The following is a 19,416-nucleotide window of genomic DNA, read 5'->3' on the forward strand; positions in this document are numbered from 1 at the left end:
CTCACAGATGGCAGCACATTACCTAGCGTTTGCTGTTTTCTTGATCAACGCCTCCTCTAGAAACTGGCGTTGGCTTGAAATGTTTTCCGCTAGATAGACATAGTTGTCCATCTTTAGTGCTGTTTGAAAGTTCGTGTGTGTTTTTAGCGGCGATGGCTGCACTATCCCGGCCTTTTTCGACGTAGTTTGATGGCCTCGCCTATGCACCTACAAATCGCCGAATGGGCTCGTTTTCGTCGTGACACCTGCCGAACAAAATGCGTTAAGGAGACTCCTTCCACTACATGGCATTTATGTAGTGTTTTTTTCCGAAGCAGCTGCAAGTTACATGGTGGCTTTGTGGTAGCCCTAACAAAAATTCTGATAGAAAAACTGATAGGCTATCAGTTTATTGACAGGTGTATCAGTCTATAGTTGTATCAGTCTATAAGTGTATCAGTGTATAGGTGGATCGGTCTATAGGTGTACCAGTGTATAGGTGTATCAGTCTATAGGTGCATCAGTCTATGGGTGCACCAGTCTATGGGTGTACCAGTCTAGTACCATTCTACTGCATATAAGCCCACAAGTGAATCGGTGCTTAGCCGACTGGCAGGTGGGCCACTGCATTAGAGCAAGCAGGACACAGATGAACACAGAAATCAAACAAAATCTTTTATTTGATGTTCCATTGACTTCTGAATCTTTTGATTTCATCAAATCGTTAATTTTGTTTGCGAGCGCCTTATTTAGTATCTTCTTCTTTTGCTCGACCTCTCCAATTGGAAAATTGCTTTTCAAGAAATGGTTGAAGAAATCTGCATGATCAAAAACAAAGCAAATTATGGGCACTTCTTAGGTGACAATTATATGCACTCGAAACAGAGGAGTTAATATGACAAGGAAATAATACGAGTGCTATCAGTCTGTTTTTTTTTTAATTAGTTTGTTGATACTTGCATAAGTGTCCAGCTCCAGTAGACAAAAATACGAGGCTTGAAGCCTTAGTAAGTAGTTATAACACAAGTTGGCAGTGGAATCTCGGCTGATCTTACTATTATGCACAAAAATGCAGCCAACTACTTTCATAAACTCCAGTCAGACTGGGAAATTTTCCCTACCAGAAAGCACAGCGTATTTTTCTTTATCCAAGGGAGGTTTTGCCTCTCCCTTTGTCCGGTTAGAGGCTGTTCCAATTACACTCCACCCAACCAAGCCTGCCGTTGAATAAATGGCAATGGCCGCCTCACGAACAAAGCGGGTTTCGCTTTTTGTGCTCATGAGGCGGCTGTACAGGCCCTCAGGAATGGTGATCCCTTTGCCCAGATGCACCTATAAAACAAGTTAAAGATGATGTGCACACAACAATGTGTCAATGCACATTTTCTCATTACAGCAAAGCATTATACCTTTAAGACAAAGCACACTAGAGTTTTACAATACCTCTCCGTCAGTGGGCACGTAATCGGCCTCCCTCGCACTTGTGTGGGCCACTTCAGGGCTGCCCGGGATCGCTGTGGTGGTACGCAGTGGCTGCACGGTAGCGGTGCGCGGCGGCTGCATGGTGGTGGTGCGTGGCAGCTGCACCGTGGCAGCACATGGCGATGGCAAAGGCGCAACTTGTTGTTCTGGCTTGCGGCTGCAGCCCTCGCACAGAACGAGGTTTTTTTTCTGCAATAAAAGAGTGTATGCAGAAACGTATGCAGCAAAAGAAAGTTAATCGCACCCTTAATTGTCACAGTAGCTTCCTAGGTCTCAGACTGAAGAGAGACCAGGGTGTGCAAGGCCAAATAACATAAAATAGAGCATGCAGTTGAGATATATGCTATGAAAGTACAATAATAGGTTGGGTGTCACATTTCAAAACCATGATGTGATACGGGGGACGCCGCAGTGGAGGGCTCAAGAAATTTTGACCATCTGGTGTTCTTTAATATGAGCACCATGCTGTGACAGCATGGAGAAGCATACTTACAAGTGATTAGAAAAACATGCCCGCATCACTTCTACGCATGATATATCAGCTTATATTGCATTCTGCTTTCAGCAAAATTGTACGCTATAAGAAAAGTGCAACTTACTGATGTATACAACACTAGCAGCAGTGCATGACAATAGTTTATAAGGAAATAATAATCAAACCTGTTTTGAAAATTTTGCTGCATAGGGCCTTTTCGAGCATTCTTATTCGGTCCAAGAGTTTTGAATTTTCGGCCTTCAGCATATTCACTTCTTCTTTGAGAAGTTCTTTCTCGGTCTTTTTTCCTCCCTCAGCATCACCAAACAGGAGGTCTCGCTGCTGCTTCTTAAAATGGCTGCTCACATCCTTCATTTTCTGTTTAACAGCAGCTTGACGCTGCGTTTCCTGCAAGTGAATAGACAATTAACCCAACATTATAATTTCACAGCTTATAGCTTGTTCGCAACTAAAAACAGGGCGTATTTGCGTCTTGAAGGAAATTTCAACAGCGCGGGAATAAACACGAATGCACGAAGAGAGAGAGCTGACTCGGACAAGCGCTTGTCTGTGTCAGCTCTCCCATCCGCGCTAGCAAAAATAATTCTGAACCAGTGACTTGTACAGAAAAAATGACTATAGGCTGCGCTCATACAAAGATATAAGAATAAAATAAATAGCTCTTCGGCATATTGCAACTTTACCCCCACCTGCAATAGCAAATACGACCGCACCGACGTCCGTGCGGTAGTGGAGCAGCGATGTTCTGATATATCTCCAATGGGGGGTATATCAGAGCAATGCCTCGTAGGAGGCATTGATTAAAGCATCGCTGCACCATGTGTGATACGGCACCACGTGCAGATCAAAATTGGCTGTCGGTAATAATTAGGCCGCAAAGTAGCACATCAGCTGCAATGTGAGCGATTGCAACTGACTGCACTTACTTCTTCAAACGATCCATCCACTTCATTTGAACTGCAGCTATAGGAGGAGTCGCTGCCAGGTCTTTGCGGAATGGAAGTTCGTTTTTCGGTAGCCTTCCTTGCATCGTCCTCGGTAGCTAAAAAACATGACGAGTGGATAATTTCAGAATGACTGCTTCCTCATCTTTGTTTTTGTATTTGGAAAACAAAGAGGCGGTCATGCACTTACCGTAAAGCCTAATCACTTGAGCGCACGTGGTAGTGGTCGCAGTGTGTTTCATCTTTCCAGAAGACTTTGTACCATTTGCGAGGATTAAAATCGCTCGTATCGTTCGGCTTGAGGTGTTTACATGCAGCCACTGGGACGATTCGCTTTTCGTTGTCGTCGCGGAAACGAACGTACGCGAACATGCCGCCGAAGAAATGCACATGGACGCGCGCTACCACTCAGCAACACACACAACAAAAACGTATACGTACCAACGCGCTGTTCATGACGATGGCGCTACCATTTGTGGGTCTCAACAAAATGCAATTTCGTTTTTAAAAAACTAAGAAAATTTGCTTCATGTTTTTACAAGTTTACACGGTATTTTTTTAACTCACCGTAAATAAAAAATAAACAACAATGAACATAGTGTCGCCTGGTTAGGGTGGCTAGCCTGGTGTCGCTCGCGTTGGTCCGTTGGTCGCATCATCATCATCATCATGGCCATCGTGATGGCCATCCCATAATGGCAATCGAGTGTGACCTGAGGAGCCCTACTTCGTTGCACGTTATCTCCGATGTTACATCATAGTTTATCATCGTTTCCGCGCCGCGCACCATCTTCAAGGCACGGCAAGCAGGGTGTGAATGTGAAGCCTCGGTCTATGCATCTTGGACCCGCTTAGATTGTTCATCGCGGCCTCACTTTGCGTGGACTCCATGAAGCGCGCTATTTGAAGTTCGCGTTCAATTCGACGAAAGATTGATTCAGCTCAACCACAGCCTCGATTAAAAAGAAGGAAGCGCTATTTGGAGCCTGGATCGCATTATGTAGTACCTCGGTCAACGAGCCTATATCAAAAAGCGGCGGAGGCGCAATCTGCCAGCCAGCCACGCTCTAGCAAGAACATTCCTCAGTCTTTAGCTGGTAACGGTGGTTCTGGAGTAGCGGCGTTCGACACTCGAAGTCTCAGTGATGCACACGGTGACAGCGATGGAAATCCTGATCCCGACGACACGTACGACTTCGAGGAGAGTCCGCTCTCAAGCGATTCCGACCAAACTGCAGATTCGGCTCGCGACGATGCAAGTATGAGCGACCCACGAAGTCTCAGTTATGCACATGGTGATAGCGAAAAAAAGTTGTTCTTCTACCGGAGGATGTGGACAGAGTGTGCGTGCACATGAAAGTTGGACGAGTTTGCTATGTTGCTGATGTACCAAACTTGTTTGAAAGAGACTGATTACTGGGTGTCAGTGACAAATGTAGTCAGTCTAATTTGAGTTTAACGTGGTAGGGCAATCAAAAGTTGACTTTTCTTGACCATTTCTATCGCTGTTCTCTTCACAATTGAACTTTTACTATGGTAGACAGTATCTTGTGTTTTTTTTGCGGTCAAATGCTTTGGCCTTTATTAGTACATGCTTTTTGATGTTCATAAATCTTGGCAAGATTACATGCAAGTATTAAACAGGTCTGTACCAGCCCTTGGTGAAAAGACATCCTGTGGATAATAGACGCTGCTATAAACATCTCACCCACATCTTGCAGCTGTGCACGGCAAGGAGAGTTTGAAAAGCAGAATGCGATGTTGCGAATTTCTCAGGTGCCCTCTTTTCATATATATAGATGCCTGTGCTCACTTTCTTCGGACTTTCGGATGCCTGCTGTATGGTGTAAAACAACAGATGGCAACAGATAGATATTGGCCTATAGCCAACATAAATCAAGAGCGGCATTTCGATCAGATGTGCTGCTTGCCACAGGGTGCTGCCACATGCTGGCACTGCTGTCCATAATATGCTAACATTACATAGTCACACTCGTGCATGGGAACTGCAACAGGAAAAAGCAGTCGTGCTTCATCAAACATGCTCTAGGTCATGATGTGTGCTGACATAATGTATTTCCTCAGTGCCATTCCTCCCTATAGCTTCCAACGCACCTTGTCGGGATGGCCGAGAGAAAGAGAAAGCGCTTAAAGTGCACAACAAACCCTTGTAATTCCGCTCGCTTTGAAATTTTTGTGGCAGTGGATTTGCGAGGCAATAAACTTCGACCCTGAGGTCATTCAATTATTACTTGGAAAAGCGGTTCATCCCCCCTTTAAAGGATTTCATCCAGTATGGATTATGGCACAGATGTAGTGCCTCATCATAAAGGCAAAGCACTATGTGGGGGAGGCAGCTAGGGCTAGCTTGGGTCGTGAAAGCAAGAAACCGCAGCACCCAGACACCGAGGTTTTCAACTCCGCACCATTTCAAAAATTATTGCATTACCATGCTCATTTCACACTAGGACACAATTGTACTCTAAATATGAAGTTTAGTGTCCTGGGATGTTTACTGGCCCTATAAGCTAAAAATTTAAAAGTTATGTTGGTATTGCTGTGTGATGAGAAGTTTTGTTTGCATTGTTGTTTTAAGTTGTGTTTGTACTGCTGTGTGATGAGAAGTTTTGTTTGTATTGTTGTTTTAAGTTGTGTTTGTACTGCTCTGTGATAAGTTTCGTATACCTAGTGTCTTAAAATTCCTAAGATACCTGAATGTCAGAATAAACTGTGTTGCTATCTGGCACCTGCAACCCCATTTGTACATAGAATAAGAGATGTTCATCTAGCCTGAAACCTGCTTTGCAAAGCTCAGTGTGTTCATTATGCTTAACACCACCATGAAGCATTATACATCATTATTCTACGCATTCAAAAGCTACCAGTGGCACTCATTGAATGATGGTAATATGTCATACGATGGTCGCCAAGTGTTCAATAGAAAACACTGATACACCAATATGCATGCAGAAATGACCAATCATATATATGTGACCAGTGTGTTTAAAAAAAAGAGTAACTGTTAAAATGACACTACTGCATTTTATGAAGATCCCATAACCAACAAAAGACTAAAAACCTATAGACTAATATACACCATAGAAATGGCCAATCAGACTGATTGAAAAACTGTTAGCACTGGTAAGACCCTGTATCAGTCTGATACAAGACTGGTACGGATGTCTATCAGAACTGATAGGACTTTGTATCAGTCTTATACAAGACTGGTACAACTGATAGGAAACTGTATCAGACTGATACAGACCTCTATCAGAATTTTGCTAGGGAGTGCTTTGTTTTACCATCTGTGCTCTATGCATCAATGCTAATTGCTGTGCATGTTTAAGGGGGAAACACTTGTTTCTATGTACATCTTCTCATTTAAGGTTTTGTGAGGCACTGATCAAGATTAGGAATCGCCACTCGAACGTCGTTCAGACCATGGCCCAAGGAGTGATTGAGCTGAAGGAGTCACACGAACCAGACCCAAAGACAGAGCACAGCATACAGTACTTCCTGGATCGCTTCTACATGAACAGGATCTCTATCAGAATGCTCATAAACCAACACAGTAAGGCCTGCTAGTGCTTTAATGTCATATGCGCAATATGCACAAAGCAACAGTAATCACTTAGCATTGATGTACAATCAGTAGGCACAGAAACTACTCTGAAGGACAGAAAATGTTTTAAATTTATTTGTATATAGTTTTACATAGCATTGACTTACAGTCACTAATAGTCAGAAAACACGGAAGCCACTCTGGGTGATAGGAAATATGTTTCTAAATTAATTTGTATTTAGGTTTACAAAGCTCGCTAATCTATGTGTACGTGTAGCTTTACATAGTTGGCATGCATTAGCATTTTCTTGTAGCATGGTGTGAGTTAATAATTAAGGTAATTGCTGTCAATTTTCATTATTATTAAGTACCTTGCAATTCATGGACACAGAAATGTGTACTGTAGCATAAGAAGTTTGCAGAAAAGATTGCGTTGGACAAAACTGTATGCATCTCTAGTGGATTGTTGCCAAATCGGTACACGTTTTGTTGCAATAATCTTCAAAGCAATTTCTATATTAACCTTGCCAATGTAGTTTGGCCACTTCTCATCACTTGACAAGGTTCTGGAAAGTGTAATGGCGATCTTAAAGCCAGACAGCTGAGGAAAGCTCAGACAGTGTGTATAGCAATTAGCAGATGTTGATAGATCAGCACACAGTGAAAATTTCATTACAGAAGCAAAGCTACAGATATATATATATATACTAGGTGTGCTCCTTTCTTGCCAAATTTTTTGGTAGTTTCTGCACCTGCATTTAATCATTAACCTTGTTGCTCATTAGTATTTTGATTACGTTATTCGGAACTAGAAATTCTCCTGGTATAGTCTTCTTCAGTGTCATGCTCTTGGGAGGGGCATATGCAATGCAAAAAAAAGTGACATGGAGCCACATGCATTTATTGAGGCAGGCAGTTGTTGATACATTCTTTCTATGTGTAACAGTGTCTGTACATTCGTCCTGCTGTCTGTATAAGTACAGAGTATTTATATCTGTGGATCATTCTTTCTCCCTTTAGCTTCCTTGTTTGGAAACGAGAACAACACTCACCCTCGTCACATTGGTTCCATCGACCGTAACTGCAATGTTGCGAGTATAGTTGAAGGTAATATTTGTCATTGTGACTAAGCTTGTAATGGTGTAGGACAAGCTTTGCCTACTGCTCATTGATGCAGCAGGAACGGCATATAACCTAAATGTGATATACATAATTAATGAACGTGTGTATAATGACATAAATCTAAAATATCTGTCCTGAATACAGGGTGAAGCGTATATGTACATAAACGCATATACACTTTTCAGTTTAATGAGACTTCGTGATGGTGAGATTTGATTGTATATGATCACCACTTGTACAAGCTGGCTTGCATGTAAACTGAGCTTTTTTTACAGTTCTTAATTCTGAAGAAAGAGCACAAAGTTGTATACTTTTAAAACTGTAATAGTTTAATGTGCATTTTTTCCCCTTCATTTATGGTGTATGATTCGTTGTGCAATGTCTAAACTGAACAGCTGGCCACTGCCACAGTCACTGCAAGAAATAAGTTTGTTTTCTCTGCTCAAACTAAGTGTTATTTGTAAATTTTCAGATGCTTATGAAAATGCAAAGTTCCTATGCGACCAGTATTATCTCACATCTCCTGGCCTCATAGTTGAACAATGTGATGGTAGGTGCCCCACTTGAGCTTTTTGTCCATTTACTGTTGCTTTTCATTCTGCCCACTGAAGTTTCACATCCAGCACTGGCACTGCGGTGCCATTTTTTCGAATATGTGTTTATTTCTGTGCTCTCTTTCTTTTTCAGTGATAGCTCCAAATGCTGCCATCTGTATAGACTACGTACCATCACATTTGTATCACATGCTGTTCGAGCTCTTCAAGGTGAGCATTTTGGAACATTGTCCTTGCATTGGCTCTTATACTGAATTGTGTTGCAACAGTATTTCATGTGTAGTTAATCGCTAGTTTACGAACACACACAATCTTCACTCACAAAAGAAGGGCTGTTATTTTTGAACTTTTCAGCTGGTGAACCTTGTTCGTCACATATCAGACTTTAAAATGCATCTTAATATCCTATCCATTCATCATCAGCCTGTCTACGCCCACTGCAGGGCAAAGGCCTCTCCCATGTTCCGCCAATCAACCTGGTCCTGTGCTTTCTGCTGCATTATAGGCGTGTATTTGTTACATAGTACTGACGTTAGCAAAACCTAGGTTCTGTATTTACCTCGCTATCCCGTGATTTTGTATTCATGTTTGGCACATAAGGCTCGACACTGAACAAGGAACACACCTCAAGAAAAAAAAAGTGTGATGTAGAACTTGTCGAGTGTTGCGTAACTCTGCTATTTGCCCAACTGATGTGAGGTTCGATTTTTGTTTTCCTCGTGTTGTAAACAGAACTCCATGAGAGCAGTGGTTGAGTACCACGGGACCGAAACAGAATCCAATGACTTGCCTCCGCTGACCGTGCTCATTGCTCGCGGACGAGAAGACCTCACCATTAAGGTTTGTTTCACAGGTCTATTCCTGAGGATAGTGGAGACCGCGCTTGTAGGTTTGCTCCATCAGACTCAGTACTATGTGTTAAATAAAGCCAAGCATTCTTTGAAGCTTGTACAAGAGAAGTGTGGGCAAAGATGAAAGATGGGCATGACCTATATAAAAGGAAGGCACATGCGTGAACGTGCATCATGCAGTAATAAGCCGACATCAGCTGTTAGCCAGTAAACAGGTTACAAATATATTATGTGGGACTTTACGTGAATATGAAGAATTTGACACAGAACAACAGAGAGCTGAGCTAGTTGGTAAGTATCATTATAAAATGACAGGGTGTGCAAACACGGACACAAGAAAAAGTCGTGCATAATCTCTGCAATAACCAGAGATTATTGGAACATAAGAGATCGCTAACCGGAGGCTCACCTTCTAATTTACTCTTACATTGTTGAGAGTGTAAGTGCACGCCAAAATTCGATGAATGCGTAGTGTTGTACCGGCACAGAAATGAGGAAACGCGCCTGATGATTGAGGCATGGCATATCGAGAATAGTGGTAGCGCGTGCGTGAGCCAACCATCGATTCACTTGCATAAAGATGAAATCAAATGCCTTAACAGTTATCTTTCAAGTAGACCGCCATGCATGCCTGATTGATAGGTTCGCCTATTACATGGGCATGCGCAGATAAGTTTTCGTGCCTTCTTTCTTTTCCGTCATTGTGAGTCTCTTTCGGCGTTTGTGGTGTCCCGACTTTTCTTGTGTCCGTGTTTGCAGGCCCTGTCTTTTAGATTTGAAACTTTAATTCTGCAGTTGACTCTCAATGATGCCACTAGAGGCAGACTGATGCATGCCTTGTAAGCACCTCCAGTAGGGGTGCAACAGCTAAATTAGGATTTGGAGCAATTTTTGGCACAGCAAAATGTTGCTTTTGGAGCACGAAAATTCAAATTTGGAGCAGGTCACAGGAAAAAAAATCTGTTTTTTAGCCCCAAATCCCAAATTTGGAGCGATACAATGAATGAGACTTACTTTTAGAAAACAAGAATATATGTACAGACTATACTCGTGCACGTGAGCACTGCTATTTCAATAAATCACACCATATCCACGAGGTGAATGATGATTGAGGAGCTGGCTCGCTCGGAGATAATCAGGTAAACCGTGAATGCTTCGTACGATTTCTCTGTCATATAAAGACGTCGCACGTTGTTATAGCAGTGATTGTGGTCAGGTTCTTGTCGGACTACAAGCGGTCGCAGACCTTGCAGCTGTGGCTGAACGTATGGTCGAGGAAATCCCGCTTGAAGCGCGAGTCGGCACCACCAACTTCAGGTAGCGACCGCTTTCGGCGCTTGGCTGCTGCATCCCGTGCTCGTACCTCTTCGAGGTTCTCTTGCCGCCGCTACTGCGCTGCTTCGACTTCGCGGGCTTGTATCTCAGGGTCCGCATGATGCTGCCGTCTCTCTGCGGCCTCGCGAGCTCTCACCGCAAGGTCTCGGCGACGAGCCCGTGCTGCTGCTGCCTTGAAAGCCCTCCACTCCGCCACCTTGTCTTCTTCATCCATGTTATTAGTATCGAAGCGCACTGCCTGAGTGGAGCGAGTGCCGCATGCTACAGTTGGCTATGCTATATGGGGTTTTGCCTGCGTTATCACCATCATCATCACCATCATCATCATCAAGACTCTCGACGAACAAGAGGAAAAAGACTTCTCTTTCGCGCGAGTGTGCACATGCTATAGTTGGCTATGCTATATGTGATTTTGCTTGCGTTAATGTCATGATCAATGCGCTCAAAGAACAAGAGGAAGATTTCTCTTCCGCGCGAGCTGCACCTGTAGCGGTCACCTCTGGAATTAAGGTTACGCTTACGGTGCAAGACTTTGCCCCTGCATAAGAACCTAGTGAGCGAGCTCCTAAAAGCAGTCTGTTGAACAACCCCACAGTGCAAACAATGTCACAGTACACGTTAGTCTTTGCGGAGCCTATCAAACCATTTAACAGGCGCTGCATATGCTATTGTGAATCTGCCAACGTGGCGCATTCTCGAAATTCAGGAGATTCATAAAGCAGGAGCGAAAGGGGGTGGCGAAAAAAGAAAACGGGCGTACCTTTTTGTTTATTGTTTCTCAGGGCCACAGAAACGCCATACACCGCTCTGAATGATTGTGCCAGCAATCTTTTAGATGTCAGGAATCGTACTAGTACTTGTTATTATATGGTGCATGCACACATGAGTAATTAAGGAAAAATACGTGCTGTGTCCTGTGACAGCAAGTACTAGCTAGTAGCCCCTTATAAATTGTAGTACACTTTCCTGCACAGCAAAGGTGTACTGCAACAAAAAGTGGTGTAAAAATCATCCTGCACGTGATAGAACAAGGCCAGGAAATTATAGAACCGCTGTTATTTTTTTCTTTTCTTTCACGGTGAGGTTAGGGTATAGTGTTAGGGTTAAGGTCTGCATGTCTGGATTGGATTGCAGCGCATATGCGCAAACTGCAGGTGATTAATGCATTCTCCATTTCTAGCTAAAATTAGCAGTACTGAGAAAATTTTGAGGCTGGTCGGGTGTTTTGGCGCAGTGGAGCAATTCCAACAAATTTCATGGTTTTGGCTCAGCTTGTTGCAAAAATAAGGAATTGTATCAAATTGGTGCAAATGGCGCAGCTGTTGCACCCCTGCTCAAGTTATACTGCACGATTACGATATGAACCTCCTCATGGCCATGTAAATAGACATGCATTGATAGTACAATGCAAGATATACATCAGTGCAATTGAAAATGAGCGTTACTGCAGGAAACACCCGTTTACTCATGCACACATGCTGCTCGTGAAATAGACGTATTTGCCGCATACAAGAGAAATGAGGAACAAATGCTTAACTTCGCTGTCAGACACCTGCCTACAACTGATTTTGCCAGCCTAGTGCAGAAGATGTGATTCGTGAATGCCTAATATCGCTGGAGCACGAAGCGTAACTCATTAGTGGGTATACGAGTATTAGTAAACACTCACTCGCACAAGGTACCACTGAAGGCTCAACACCTGCCGAGTTCTGTCCGAACCAAGCTGGGCTCACTTCGAAAGCAGTAAAGTGTCACATAGAACATCAACAGCCATATCTGCCAAAGGAAGGACAAGAGAGAATGGCACGCGTACACTTTCATGAGTACCACACTTGCTATGCAATGCAGCGCATATGCCAACATGTCAGAGCACTAGCTTACGTGAGAGAAGGACCGGTAAGGTTGTTATTGAAAACTCATATTGTCAGGCCTAATATCCACCTAGTTTTAGTAAGTGCAACTACTAAATTTGGATTCCCTCATCTTACCTCCATAGACAGCCATACCATGTTCTAAGCAGCAATCCTGCTCATTGCGCATTGAATTTTTTTGTCCTTCGGAATAGTTTCATTCGAATAGATACTTTTCTTCTGCTTGTTGTTCATTGTTGTTAGCACGTAATGTTTATTATTTTTTTTTTCATTACATCTGTTAGCAGAGGTCACTTAGCTCCTCCCCCTCTTTTCTCCACAAAAGCTAGTCACGGATCCCACGTAAAGTAAAATGAATGGTGGTAAATCGAACTGCACTACTGTGGTTGGAAGTGACAGCAAACTTTTACACAAAGTGTTTTAGCAACATGGGTAAGTATTAATTTATAGTAGGTCAATGCACTAAAGGTTTTTGTGGTAGCAGCGAGCCAACCGCTCCATTTCATACATTGCTGAATTCATACACTGCAACAAAAACTAAACTTCTATTACTCTTGCTCGTGACTGAAAATGGATGCGTCTTATGTGACACACAACTGCGCGTGTCATGCTATCCAGTGCAAATAGTCTTATAAATAAGTCAATCTTTCAGTATGACATGAATATTATAGTCAAGGCCTATGTAGTACTACCAAATTTTTTTTTCTCTCTTACTACCGTTGCTCTACTTTCCTTTCTTTTTCACATAGTGAAAAAAGAAAAATGTGTGCTTTTAAACTTCATGATTTTAGCTGCATTGTTTGACAGTTTGCTGCAACTATATATTTCCAGCTGTGTGACAAAGGCGGAGGCATCCCACGGTCATGCACAGAGCTGCTGTTTCAGTACATGTACTCCACCGCTCCACAGCCCTCAGCTTCGGGACTCAACTCTGCACCTCTGGTAACCATTGCTGTACTTCATGCAGCGTTGCTTGCACAGCTTTTGTATGTTTCATACGTTGTATACCTTCTGGCCAAGTAGGTAAGCTCGAAGTTGAGTCCCACAGTCTTAAAACCGAATTAAAGTTCCTAAATGCATGCTAGAGAAGAAATATGGCCTTGGTGCTCACTTCAACATTGTAGTATTTACTTGTAACACATCATTTTTCCTTCATGGACTTGTAGGAGTTCTCAGGCATTGCTTTCAGAAATAAGAGCTCCAGAACAGTGAAATATTCCACTGCTGACATATGCAACGTAGCAACATCTATCTCAAAGTAAAAACCATTTTGGTGTCTTTTTTTTTTTTTTCAAGCGGACGAACGTGACACATGCGGTAAAATAGGCACACATCTGAAGTAAAATCTCTAGTTATGAATAAACTTGTTTATGTTCATGTGGGCTTTACTTATGGTGATGTAACGTTTGTAGTATTTTTCATACTTTGTAACGACTTCTTTTCTCATTTGCGTAACTTCAGGCTGGCTACGGCTATGGCTTGCCCCTGTCTCGGCTATATGCCCGCTACTTTCGTGGGGACCTGATCCTAACATCCTGCGAAGGGTACGGAACTGATGCCCTCATATACCTCAAGGTAAATGCGTTTCGAATATGTACGTAAAGTGTGTATGTACACTAATCAATGCAGCAGCTGAAGCTTGCATATTCTGTTTTAATTACGGGTAGATGTTTTAGAAAAGGTTTGAGTCACACACGCACTTGTCTGCTTATCTGCTGTTTAAAGGCTGATAAGAAAACTGGGCAATCACCATCCCTGCAGCATTACCAAGGTTGCTAGATCTGGCCATTAATTAAATGGGCACTAAGAAGGTATCTTGAAATTTGTCGACTGACAGATTGATCTTTAAACACAGCCTTGCCTTTGCTCAGTGAGACTTGGTTCTTGGAGAAGATCAAAGGTGAACTTTTGCTATTTAGCCTTGTGCACAAACTACAGTGCTGTGAAAATCATTATTGCAGAATTCATGGCATATTCTTTTCATGTCTGTGCATTTCTGAGGAAAGTCTACGAAAGGAGGAACATATCGGTCTTTGCAAACTTTTAAGCAAAACCGTAATTTTTGTTTTATTGAGAAATAATTTTTAAGTGGATTCTTTAAAATTCTGCACCCTGAGGAGCTAGACATTGCGAGATTATCGTTGTTGCATTGCCATCTTTCGTTACTTTGGCATATTAAGCCTTGCACACTTCTGGTTATGTTTATGTGTGGTTATCACTAAATTTTAATCTGCCCGTTACTCTTAACTAATTATTTTCCTGTAGCGACTTATTTATACAATGGCATTCTATGAAAAACTGAGCACAGTGTCTTTTAGGTGCAAGTTTTCTCTTGTTTAACAAGTCATGATCACAGGCCATATCCTTCTGCTAAGTCTAAATAAGGGGTGTCACACTCGCCTCAGCTAGCAGGCCGCAGTCACAAAATTTATACTCCCACAAGGGCAGGGACAGTGAAGAAGATTGGAGGGGGGGGGGGGGGGTTTGAACAAAATGCCACCTAACGTTGCCATATAAAAGAAGGCCTTTCCCACATCTCATATATGATTCATTTCTGATAGGATCGATACTGATCTCCAGAATGACTGAAATCTGGACGTCAATTCTGACATATAAAGTTCTTGTTCCACGGTTGTGCTTCAAAACATGGTGACTGCATATGATGCCTCACGAAAAAAAATGCTTGAGACTACCCATACCGTTCATGTCATTGTAGCTAATGGATATACTTATTAAGAAAGTTAAAAAAAAAGGACGAAGACAGTCATGTGCGATCCGAGCCGCTAGCAAAAGGTCCACATTCTGTGTGTTTGAGACCCCTGGTCTAAATATTGCCCCAAGTGTCACCTAGTAGGCAAGCAAAAAAAGAAAAAACTGTACTTCATATTGAAGTTTGCGTAGAATCTCTTGCAAACAGAAAAGGGTTAATTAACTGTAGTAGTCCATTGAAAATGGATGCCACTATAAACTGAATCAATGAAACCTAGGTATCTTTTCTATAATAATAATACGTAGTAGTAGAACTATCTCTTTTTTAAACACCATTTTCATAACTTAATGCTGTGAAATGCTCTCGTTGCAGGCACTGAGCAATGAGGCTAATGAAATGCTGCCCGTGTTCAACAAGACATCAAGCAAGCATTACAGCTCGGCAGTGGGTGCCAGCGACTGGATTGCACCACCTCCACCAGCACCGGCCGCACCCTCGCCCCAGGGCCTTCGTCACATTTCCAACTTGCCCTTCAATGTCGCCAAACAGTCGGTACTTGCACGCAAGTTCTCCCAGCAGCACAAAAACAAGTGAGTGGACAAGAACATAGCTTTGGCTTACAGTAGTTTAGCCTAGGCACCACAGCAAGGTCCAATGCTTAGTAATGCCACTTAACAAAACATTACTGAAGTCCAGCACTTAATCAGTTTAGACGTATATTCTTTCAGAACTTTGTTACTAATTTTGCTATGATAGGCTTGTTACTAGTAGAGAAAAATGGAAGTTTCACTGTTGAATTTTACTTCAAATTTCGTCATCTGAATTTAAGTGTGCTTACACGAATCTCAAAACATTTATTTGTGTGTTTTGACAGTGGAAATAAAAATTTTCTAAAATTTGGCATGTTGGATGTATGGCTCCCATAAAACACAATGTTTTTATTTTTACTTAAAGTAGTTATGTAGGCCCTAGCAGATGCCATCAAAATTTGCCACATCTTGACAAGTCAGCGCGGGAACACCAAGGCCCGCATCGCCATCTGCATACTGTATTCTTCTTGCGTATTTTCTGGCTCATCAAGCGTCTTCTCGAGTCAATAGTAGTATTTTGGTGTCGCGCAAGGGTAATTTCCGAATGCGAGAGAATTATTTCTTTTTCTTTTAATGATTAAGCGCCGCAGCAAGGTCCAGTTCACAGTAGTACCAAGTGATTGTCACTTTGGACTTAACAGCGAAGACAAGGAGAAGGCTTTTGAAGTGAAACTTAGCCTGCCTTAGAAGAACAGACTGTTGGGCGAGTTGTTAATGCATTGCGTGAAAACTGCGCGAAGAACGTAGACAAAGGAAGACAAAGGGAGAGACAAGATTGTAAATGTGCTTGTGTTGTCCATTTCTCCCTTTGTCTACAATCTTCGCGCAGTTTTCACATAATGTATTACGCTGCCTCTAATATATTTGTGTGGGTTCTTCATATTTGTTGATTTAGAGATCATCCATGTCTCGGCATCTGCTCTGCCTTTAGAACAATAATGGAAACTGTTAACACCTTCATGGCAGGTAATTGACAGGCATTCTCTGCCAGTGCAATCCATTGCCAAGTCATTGTTGCTCTGCCAACAAAGTTTCTAAAGTGATTTTGCTCTTTTGGCTGCTTGCAAGTATTGCACTATAGATATTTTGAGTTGGTTGCACCTTTATCTCCTCACGCAAACATCCTAGATTACTGAGAATTGAGGGCTACAACTACTTCGTTGTTTGCATGAACCTGTAGACATTGACACAACGTGTACAGATTTGAAGTTGTTTGATTTTGCACTTCGTTTGACTTGAGCAATAATTACCATGCAAGCTGTCATGTGCTTTACTTACATAATTTTTTTCTTTTTCTTTATTCCAGAAACTTGTGAACAAGCAGAGAGCTGTCATGGGTTGTTCTACAAATTAGTCTGCGACTGTAAATACATTTTTTTAGGACTGTACTCTTTCATTACTTTGTGTGAAAAAAAACAGTGTGACCACAGTGTATCCTCCGCATGTCTTTTTTTTTCTTCTTTATATCAATGTCGTGCATTTTGGTTATACAGGGTGAAAATGCTAAGTGTTCATCCTTATGTAACATGGAAACTCAAGGTCTGTTTGTATGTGTTAAAGTACAATGCGCTTGTCATGCAAAGGTCAATGACGAAGTACTATGTGCTGGTTGTCACGTGTGATAAGTTTTTATCATTGCTTGCAATGAAGAATTGAATGTGAATGTCTTGCATATATTCACAAGGCCTCTCATGTACATAAACTTTATAGGACGGCTGGAGATTTGCTCCTGCTTTAACGAATGGAATGCCTCTGTGATTATGAGTATGAAATGATTAATACCTTGTGAAACTTTTCTTCTGTTCATTTCCATACTGCTTATTTTATGGGTATTCAAATTGAAATGGATACAGATACCCAAGTCATATAATGGGAAACATTGGCCTATGGAACCAAGTCACAAGAAACAAAATGTGAAAAAACTTATGCGCGATTTTTACAAAATATGTCTGATGGGGTATATCGCTGATGTGCATGCAGGACACGGAGATGTTGAAGACACAGCGAAATACCATGAGCTGCGCAGTACATACAAATGCACCAATCAGTTCTTTTGACCAATGAGTAAAGATTGACATACCTTTAACTGGTTTGACAGCGGTTAATTCTATTTGCCCTTTCATTAAACCATGTTGCAGTAATTACAGAAAAAGGTTACATTTTTCTGGTAAGCACTTTGTTACCCACACAGACTGAATGAATGAGAGAGAGTAAGCTAAACAATTTAGAAAGATTATGAATTTTCTATACACTTAGGTTCCGGGCAGAGAGCTTACAGTAAAGCCCCATAAATTGTGTGAACTATAGAGCCAGTAGGCAGGGTGCATTTCCACCTGCATTCTACTATATTCAACACTGTTTGCTGTTGTATACACTGCGTGGCATGGCTTGTTTTGCAACAAGTGCAGCAGCAACACTGCAGAACAGACAAGAAAAAATGGTGCAAAAAATTTGTAAAAAAAAAATGAATACCTCTTGGAACTCAATATAGTACATCATTTGAATTGTACCAGGCAATGCTGTGCAAGCCACAAAGTACAATATTAATGTTCTATCATATTACATGATGCATGCCCATATCTTTTTCATGTGTAACACACTATTCTGTGGTTGCAAACGTGAACTGCGAGAGCAGTCTCTCTAGCTTTCATAGCAGTGCCTGCTGTTTCAAATTGAGTGCAGACTGGATTATTTTAAAGACTAAATTTGAGAACTTCTGCTCATCAGTATTGCACTGTTCCTGTTAGCCATGCACCTTGAGCTACGCAGAACACTCGCATTGTGGTTTTCTAGTTTGTTACTGCAGTCCAAGGCCACTTCAAACAATGTAATCTCCTTTCCCGAGAATTAAACAGACTGTTTTACAACTATGTGTAACACCCTTATACCCGACACTTCATAGATGTTTGTGTCAATATAAAAAATGCAAGACTGAAAAGCGACAAGATGCGACGTACCTGCAAATTTTATCTTGCACTGTGCGGGTTGCATTTGGACTTGCCACCCGGTGTTTGAAAAGATTGAAATAAAGATGTCATTGGTTTGTTTAGCCACTTGTAGTATGGAACTTGCATCTGACAAAATTCAAAGGCCTGCTTTACCTTTTGTTTTCAACCCATGTGGCTGGGTATTATGCAAGCACTAAATGAGGCTCACATTTATTGTGCATGTGCATTAAATGCCGTCATCACACCGTTCAGTCTTCACCATTGCGTACCTTAAGGCTATGACTGCAAGTCCTAATTTTACAATGATCTCCAGGTACTTGACATAACACTTCAAATTTTGCTTGGCGCAAAATGCACTCACGCAAAAAGTGGTTTATTAAAACAGCACGTAGAGTTTTACACATATAAAAAATCGGCATGGTTAACAGAGGAAAGTCTAAACACACCATCAAAGATGGCAACTGAATCAAAGACCATAATGGAATTAAGTTTTTTTGAAGTGTTCTTGCAGGCTGCTGTCCAGAAAATGCTGTGACTTAATTGCAGTATGTTGCCCCACAAATACAGCAAGACATGAAATCCCTAATCTGCCGTCATTTAGTAGAGCACAGCTTTTCTTAGTGTTTGTGCAAAGCAGGCATTTTCAGCAGGGTACGAGGCAAGATGTACATAGTGTGCCCCTACCTTTTTTTTTTACAACGCACTTTTTTTTACATTTTTTTTTCATTTGACATAATATAAAAATGTTGCAAACTCTGCACACTGTGCATCACATCAATCTACACGGGAATCACTGAAGGCAAGAACTGGGCTTAGCTGAAATGATTATACCGCAGAAAATTGCTTCGCAAATGCCTCCTTCGTGCCACAGACAGCTCTTAATTTCTTAGGTGTAATCAGGCAAGCATCGTTTGTGACGTCTAGTTTACAACTACGCAAACATGAACTCTGCTACAGAACCTGTGTTCTTGG

The 19,416-nt window shown here is 41.8% G+C and overlaps 2 protein-coding genes across 4 annotated transcripts; one reads left to right on the forward strand and one right to left on the reverse strand.

Annotated features, from left to right (window-relative positions):
• Positions 1 to 651: 651 nt before the first annotated feature.
• On the reverse strand, positions 652 to 3,329 carry LOC119402210 (uncharacterized). 3 transcript variants are annotated; one of them, XR_005185679.2, is made up of 5 exons: positions 3,092 to 3,329; positions 2,884 to 2,999; positions 2,122 to 2,344; positions 1,101 to 1,650; positions 652 to 797 (listed from the first exon to the last, which is right to left on the reverse strand). XR_005185679.2 is itself a non-coding variant. In XM_037669340.2 (4 exons), exons 1-4 carry the CDS (start codon positions 3,291 to 3,293, stop codon positions 1,475 to 1,477), a joined length of 717 nt encoding a protein of 238 aa, XP_037525268.1. In that variant the 5' UTR covers positions 3,294 to 3,329; the 3' UTR covers positions 894 to 1,474. The 3 variants fall into 3 exon arrangements, 1 of the variants encoding a protein (XP_037525268.1); XR_005185680.2 differs by lacking the exon at positions 652 to 797 and having other exon boundaries at positions 894 to 1,311; positions 1,423 to 1,650; XM_037669340.2 differs by lacking the exon at positions 652 to 797 and having other exon boundaries at positions 894 to 1,650.
• A 902-nt stretch (positions 3,330 to 4,231) lies between these two features.
• LOC119402211 (pyruvate dehydrogenase (acetyl-transferring) kinase, mitochondrial) lies at positions 4,232 to 18,549 on the forward strand. Its single transcript, XM_049418306.1, has 10 exons — positions 4,232 to 4,242; positions 6,249 to 6,472; positions 7,484 to 7,570; positions 8,058 to 8,135; positions 8,273 to 8,349; positions 8,872 to 8,979; positions 13,028 to 13,138; positions 13,658 to 13,771; positions 15,279 to 15,496; positions 16,803 to 18,549. Exons 1-10 carry the CDS (start codon positions 4,232 to 4,234, stop codon positions 16,810 to 16,812), a joined length of 1,038 nt encoding a protein of 345 aa, XP_049274263.1. The 3' UTR covers positions 16,813 to 18,549.
• Positions 18,550 to 19,416: the final 867 nt, after the last annotated feature.

The sequence above is a fragment of the Rhipicephalus sanguineus genome, chromosome 8 (genome assembly GCF_013339695.2).
Source record: "Rhipicephalus sanguineus isolate Rsan-2018 chromosome 8, BIME_Rsan_1.4, whole genome shotgun sequence".
Lineage (NCBI taxonomy): Eukaryota > Metazoa > Arthropoda > Arachnida > Ixodida > Ixodidae > Rhipicephalus > Rhipicephalus sanguineus.